The sequence below is a fragment of the Mus caroli genome, chromosome X (genome assembly GCF_900094665.2).
Source record: "Mus caroli chromosome X, CAROLI_EIJ_v1.1, whole genome shotgun sequence".
Classification (NCBI taxonomy): Eukaryota; Metazoa; Chordata; class Mammalia; order Rodentia; family Muridae; genus Mus; species Mus caroli.
Genome location: NC_034589.1, coordinates 35,418,739 through 35,426,056, shown reverse-complemented (window position 1 = coordinate 35,426,056; position 7,318 = coordinate 35,418,739). Strand labels below are relative to the sequence as shown.

The window sequence follows — 7,318 nt, the reverse complement described above, 5'->3', positions numbered from 1 at the left end:
CACACATCATGAGCCCATTACCCAAAATAGATTTCCTTAAATCAGGACTCCTTGCTAGCTTTTTGTCCTAGCACTTAGTTCAAACTTAATGATTGTGTTTTTTACATTGAATTGTGATGGAAAAACGTTTTTCATACATCGGACACAGTTGGCATTTAAATCTATCCTAAATGAACAAGGTAGACAGTTCAAAGTGTGCTTAATCTACACCAGATGAAAATGAAAACAGTAAGAGCTACAGGCTTCTATTTTAAACAACCCAACTAGGGATTTAGTCACATTTAAAAATATATGTGATTTATTAAAAATATAAACTGGTGATGTGTTCTATAAATGATCCCACTCAAACACATTAGAGTATGCTAATAAATATAATTTGTAAAGCATTTAGAACCACCCTCCCCCTTTGATTACAAGAGATAAAGCATACAACACACGGTAGGTTTATTTTTATTCAAAAAGTTACTGTCTCAAGACATAAATACAAATCAGCAAACAGTACAATTAGGACAATAGAATGTGGAGGACAACAGGTTAGAGTAATATAGAAAACAGTTTAGCTGGTTCAAAACAAAGCTGGAAGAACTGCTTTCACAAAGAAATACTCCTTTCAAGAGTGAGGAGAAAACAAAAATCAACCTAGGTTTCAAATCATATATACAGTCCTCTCAGCAGTTCTAGGAAATGCAGTGCTGTGTGAAAGAACATATGCAATATGTTTGCACATAACAATGTTTGTTGATGGAAAGTATGTTAGACAAGTCTGGTTTTATTTGTTAACCATGAATTAATAAAACAAATGTATGTTGTGGTCGTTCATTTAACCTATGGTTTTTTGGCTACCACAGCCCAATGCTTGTTGATTTCCTGACTCGAAAAACCAGAAACCTTTTGGTATTCACACATCTGAAGATATTCTTGTATTGCAAGCATATTAAGGCATGGAATGATTAAAACAATATACCTCAAGAACTGAGAGATGACTGACAAAAGATAGATATACATGTAATATAAGTTAATATTTTGTTTTAAACGATGTCTAGCTGCCTAAGCCTCGCAAAATGAGTTGATGTCAAAATGGCAAGTGGCCACTTTCTGTTTTAAACTAATTCACTTGTGAAAGGACATAAAATGAAGTTTAAAGCTTAGCTTTCAAAGAATATTATGGGTTATGAATTCTATTATCCCATCTAATTTACATACAGAGGAAATGTACTGTAACCTGTTAGAAGTATCTTTAACCTGAAGACTGCTTGCAAAGACAGATAGATAAAACAATATAAAATACAAATTTAAAAATCATTTTAAAGCATGAACAGTCATGCTTTTCTATTTTTAAACATTGTTAAACTTTCAATATATTTCTGAAACCTCATAATTTTAAGTTGGAATTTAAAAGTAAGAAAAAACTAAACAAACTGCGCAATTATAAAATCAGCACCAATTTATATATATATATAATTTTATTTAAAATTTAGATCCCTATTCCCACACTCTAATAAGCTGTATAATTTTTGTTTAAATTTTCTGCAAACATACTACAATAAGCTTCTTTTATTTGGAGACAAAATACAGTGGCACTACTGGAAGGAATATCACAACGTTACAGTTTTATCTTAAAGGACAAGCAAACTTTCAGGGCTGCTATGGGATAAGCATGTTCAAGACTGGTTACCTTCTGGCAGTTCACTGCATCTGGATATTTCTGAAAAGTATACAGAAGCTCTTGGATTTTAAAAATATCTTAAAATACATTTTAGATGAAAAAATTGTAAAAGTTCTGCTTATAAGTTTAACTTTTTTCCACAATTACAACATTTAAAACAAAGTTTTGTTGATTGATGTTTTAAGCATTTAAATTTAGAATGCTAAAAACAATTCTATCCTACAATTTCAGGGTCAGGGAATAAATCCATCCTTAACTTTTGTTTCGTGGATGTAAACAGAAATCCAGCAGAGGTCATCATTATTTAGTACAACCAGTAAATAAATGTGAGAAGATTCTTATCTGTACCAAATACTTCTTCAGATTGTTATATTTTTTTTTAAAAAAGCATGAAATAATTCCTTTAAAAGCCAACTAACAGCGCATAAATAAAATATTTACATTCTAAGAAAAACTGTAGCTTATCATCAAATTGTTTACTTGTCCTTTATTTTTTCAGGCAAACAAAACTGCCCCTCAATGCACTTCATCTTGGTAAGCATAAGCATGTTATATTCTCCTTAGAGAAAAATCTGTACAGAATTTCACTGTATCTACCACACTTTATTTTAAAATTTCCTCTTCCACTTAGAAAATGACTTCACCACAGATTTAAATGTGTACTGGTATTAAAACATTGACACCCCAAGAACCTAATGAGAGAGGGAAAAAAAAATCTCGTTAGTCATTCACATTTCTTAATAAAAATCTATAAATATACTTTATCACTGTTATGCTAAAATATTAATAAAACTATTGTGAAAACATCTCTTCAAACATATAAATACAAAAGTAAAATGATCATTAATCCATAATAAAATAACAGCAGTATTCATTAAGATATCAATGAACTCACAAACATAACTAAAAGTAGGGACTCTGGCATATACACATATACACATACATACATATATTCCCCCTAAAGACTGAGCTGAATATTTGTTGAATAAACAACAAATGTAGTTCCCAGTATATCCTTCCAGAATTGGTTCAATGGAAAGAATTTAAGAAAGTCTCATGATCTTAGCCATTTGTACCTTTGAGTGGGTGGTTTTTTAAATAAGCATCTATGTGAACATGAAAACCCAACCAACCAACCAAATAAGTAAATAAACTGAAAATTCAAGAACAATGCAGCTACATAAAAAAATAAAAAGCTTTCTCTAGACAATTTGATCTCAGTTAATGAACAGAAGTGTATATTTTAAGAAGCACCTAAGGTGAACTTTGAGTAACGTGAGTCATTCTGTTGCTTTGCTTGTACATTCTAGTTAGAAAAGGATTGCTTGGCAAATCTGATAACAACTTGTCACTAAAACAAAATGGCTCTACCTTTTTCACTCAAGCAGCACATAACTTTGTCTGTATATATTATGTTAAATGTTTCATTTAAAATTCTAGCCCTTATTAGAGCAGTTAAGCAAAACTTTAGGCTCATTTACTGTACAATGAGCAAGACTGGTTAGCAAAGCCAGAAGAAACAGACTGAGATCACTAAGGCTCAAACTTCTCCCTTCAACAGAAGTCAGAAGGTCATGAATTGTTGTCATCTGAAGGATGACAAGTAAAATTTGTGTACTATTGTAGTGAATTATCAAGTAAGGTGCTTGGACTCTCCAGGAACAGAAACAAAAAGGAGTCGCCCATTCTCCAATCATGACAGCTCCTGCACTTCTCATCCCTTGTCCCACTGGCTTCTCTGTTAAGAGTCCAGAGTTGGGGAGTTATTATGTTTCCATTAAAGTGGCCTAGATGAGGTTTATAGGTTTCTTCAAGTCAAAATACTTTATAACCTTGAATAAGTAGGGTTCCAATACTAATGAAAAGGTAATATATTTGTCTAAGTATCTTGCCTGCACGTATCTATGTACATCACATGAATGCTATGTCTGTGGAGACCAAAGGAAGGTGTCAAGTTCCCTGGAATTAGAGTTACATGCAGTTATTGGCTACTACAAGTGAGCTGGGAATGAAACCGAAGTGCTCTGGAAGAACAGCAAGTGCTCTTAACCACTGAGCCAGCTCACCAAGTACACTAGTCAATTCTGAATGTAGAGGATGCTACTAAGATGCTCTCAGGTATTTTTCAAACATAGTGCTTAATCAGGAAGCACCTGAATAGCTGACATTCATTTGTTTTGTACACAGTGGCTTATAACCAGCTTCCCCATTGAGTATTAAATTAGCTGTGGTACACCAAGCACTTTTCTAATTTTATGCTGCAGATAACTCTAGTTGGAGAAATTGAAGTGAAAATGAAGTGACACCAATGCCAATGTTGAAGGGACACTAGTTGAAGTGACACTAATGCCAATGTTTTCTTAGTTAACACATTAGACCTATTTTTGATGTCAGCATTAATAAACACTCAAACATGTATTTAAAAATACTAACATATAGAAATACCAACAGGAAATGACCATATCGTAGGAGATAAACCAGTTGTTTCTAGGTGTGAAACTTACTATACTATTAAAAATAGAACCCTATGTGTATACAACTCCAAAAACATATGTTCATAATTCATATACTACCATTCCTAGAAAATGTAAAAAGCATAACCTAAAAGATAGGAATTGTTTAGTGGTAGCCGGATGCATCTATATTAAGTGCTTTGAGTTACTTCAATTTGAATTAGAGAATCTGAGAACCTGGCATTAGGGATTCAAATTCTAGTTTTACTATTTTGATGACAAATTTATCATAGTTTATGACAAATTTATCATAATTTAATTATATGTTTTTATTATAAGACAACATTTTTTGCATTCAATATCTTCTATTAATCCTGTTTCTTATGTTTGATACACTATGAAATACATATATATTTTTGAAAGTCATGGAAATTTAAAATTAACAGTCCAAGACTTCTAAAGGTACCCAAATCATTAAAGATTACTGAGTACTCAGTTATGTGACTGCTGCCATCATGTGGTAATACTATAAAATTACATATATATATATATAAATATGTGCTCATTTCCTTATTTTATTAGCACAGGCATCTTAAACATTAGCAAATCAAAAAGGCTGTCAATTACTCCCAATATCCAATATATATTAGGATGTGATAAAGTTGTGGTAATAAATACAGGGTATCTATTTCTTTTTACATCATCAAGCTAATGTTTTCTCTACATGAGAAACAGTTTCTATAGGTGTTTCATTATTTTTAGGACTCTGACAAATGTCATTTTGCCATGAAGAAAACAAATATTTAAGGTCATGGCACTAGATAAATGCATTAAAAATATGGAAAGCTCTAGCTGCCACATTTTAACAATAGTTTCTCATTTTACCTTCCTAATCACATCTCAAACAAATAAGATCTTATTTAAGTTTTAGTTAAGTAGATATGGCAGTATCGGTGATCAAATTAATGCTCTAATGCTTTTAAATACATTTAAATACCACATAATTAAATACACAATTAAACTTTAGAATTATGGGTAGGTTAGGTTGCCTCTTGCAATCCAGCCATGTACTCAAAAGTATGGTATTTTTAAAAGATCTCTGGATGACTCAACTGCATATTAGAAATTGAAAACGAATGAATTTAAAAGGACCTCTCCCAAAGGGCTACAACATAGCTCTGTGATAAGACTTAGTTTGTATGAGAGCCATCTTCAATTCCTAGCACCACACACTAGATAAATTAGATGTTCTGTGAATAGATTCTCTGTAAAGCTTTCATGTTATATAAACAGTTATTAATGTATTATATGATATGGTTTGTCAAAACATTTCCTAGAGCTGTCTAAAGGGCAAGGAAATGGGTAAGTAGAAGATGCCATTACCCAGAACATAGAGCAGTAATTACCCAAGTTAGGTATAGGGAGGAAGCAGTGTGAGTGGGTTTACACAGAAAATGAGATGGGAAAATATGCAATTATTAACTAAATAAAATAATTATAATGTTAGGCAGAACTCAAATAAAATCACCAGTGCTTCAAGGACTGAAGCTTATCAAGGACAAGGACATATGACAATCTATCTCACTATACCAGTGTGGTCATTATCACAATGAAAGTGTGTATGAAGAAATAGAATAAAATAGCTATCTGGAGAGGTCAGAAAAAAAAATCTCTCCATCTCACGCTTCATTATTAAACCCTTGAGGTATTTCTTTTTCGATTGTGAGACTGTGGTCAAAGTTGGCCTCATCTCATGACCCTCTCTCAACTTCCAAAGTGCAGCAGTTACTAGTGTTACTATTCTCGGTTGTTTTCAGTTTCTACCGTTGCTTCATATTATTTATTCCCCTATTTATTCTGCCTGTCTAGAAATGCCAGAGGATTCTTGCCATTCCCTCATTTGAAATCCCTCAACAGACAACCCAAACCTACAGGAAATGCTTAACATTCAAATTCCAGTTGGTCAAGAATTTCAAAGTACTTTTAACCTTCTATTACTACTGCATCAGGTCATTGCCTAAAGTTTTGATTTAAAATTCCTGGGGCATATTTAAATTAAACCTACTGATTCATCCATAATTGAAGCTGGATCAAAGAAATCAGGCTTCAGTTCTGTTCTCTCTCTTCTATTCTTTGATGGTGGCTAAGAAAAAAGAGAGAAAGTTGATTTTTGATAATCATAAACCAGCTAGTAAATAAAAATATTCATACAAATGTTATTAGTTCTCTGAGAAGTCTATGTGATTTTCTCAAGTATACCTGAAAATACTTCAAACATTGCTTGCCAACATCCCATCTTCCCCCCAAAACAGAATGCTTTTAAGCACGCACACACACACACACACACACACACACACACACACACACACACACACACAAATTCATTAGTAGAAGAGGTAGTAAAACAGAAACAGACTTTTCACTTTACTTTAAAAAACCTCAATCTTCTAATATCATTTTTCTCGCAGGACATCTTATGACGTGACTCTGAAGAGATAGAGCTCTTCCTTCAAGAATACCCAGCAGTACACTAAATACCAAAGCCACAGGGACTTGGCCTGTTATAAGCTCACCTTTACCAATTTTAAGACTTCTCCTTGGATGAGTTTTTAAGCTTTAATATCTTCTATTATCTCAATCTATTAGATTGTTGCTAAAATGAAATATGTATGAGCATACTGCATGAATCCTAATGATAAATAAATTAAAAAAAAAAAAAACCCTAAGCTGGTTGGGGTTGGGGGACACACACCTTTAGTCCCAGCACTTTGGAGGCAGAGGCATATGGACCTCTGAGTTTAAGGCCAGGCAAGGCTACACAGAGAAACCTTGTTTCAAAACAAAACAAAGAAAAAATATTTTATATATTTACCTTGTCAAGATTCAAGTAATTTTACTTTACATCCAACATGAAAGACTGCCTCAAGAAAAGGTTTCTATCAATAATGTAAAAAACTATATTTGACAATGAAAATTTAGAAACTAATGTGATACTTAATATACTCAACTTTTAAAAACTTGAGAATATAAATATTGACTATTATTTGATTTTTATAGTCTAAGTAAGATAAAGTTCTTCATAATTTTATATATTACTAAATTAAACTAAAATGTAAATGTACAATTTTTATTATTGCAAAAAAAATTCTTGCCTTCAGAAACTGTATTTTTGCACAACCTTGCAATCAGTTAATAATAT

The 7,318-nt window shown here is 32.3% G+C and overlaps 1 protein-coding gene across 9 annotated transcripts in view; it reads right to left on the bottom strand.

Annotated features, from left to right (window-relative positions):
- Nucleotides 1–358: 358 nt before the first annotated feature.
- The window catches only part of Stag2 (stromal antigen 2), a 131,785-nt gene continuing 124,825 nt past the window's right edge, over nt 359–7,318 (bottom strand). For all 9 annotated transcript variants that reach the window (XM_021152924.2, XM_021152923.2, XM_029473472.1 and 6 more), the window contains 2 exons: nt 6,185–6,262; nt 359–2,358 (listed from right to left, as the gene is read on the bottom strand). In XM_021152924.2, the coding sequence (XP_021008583.1) occupies nt 2,335–2,358; nt 6,185–6,262 (102 nt within the window). In that variant the 3' untranslated portion in view covers nt 359–2,334. The remainder of the gene's footprint in view (nt 2,359–6,184; nt 6,263–7,318) is intronic.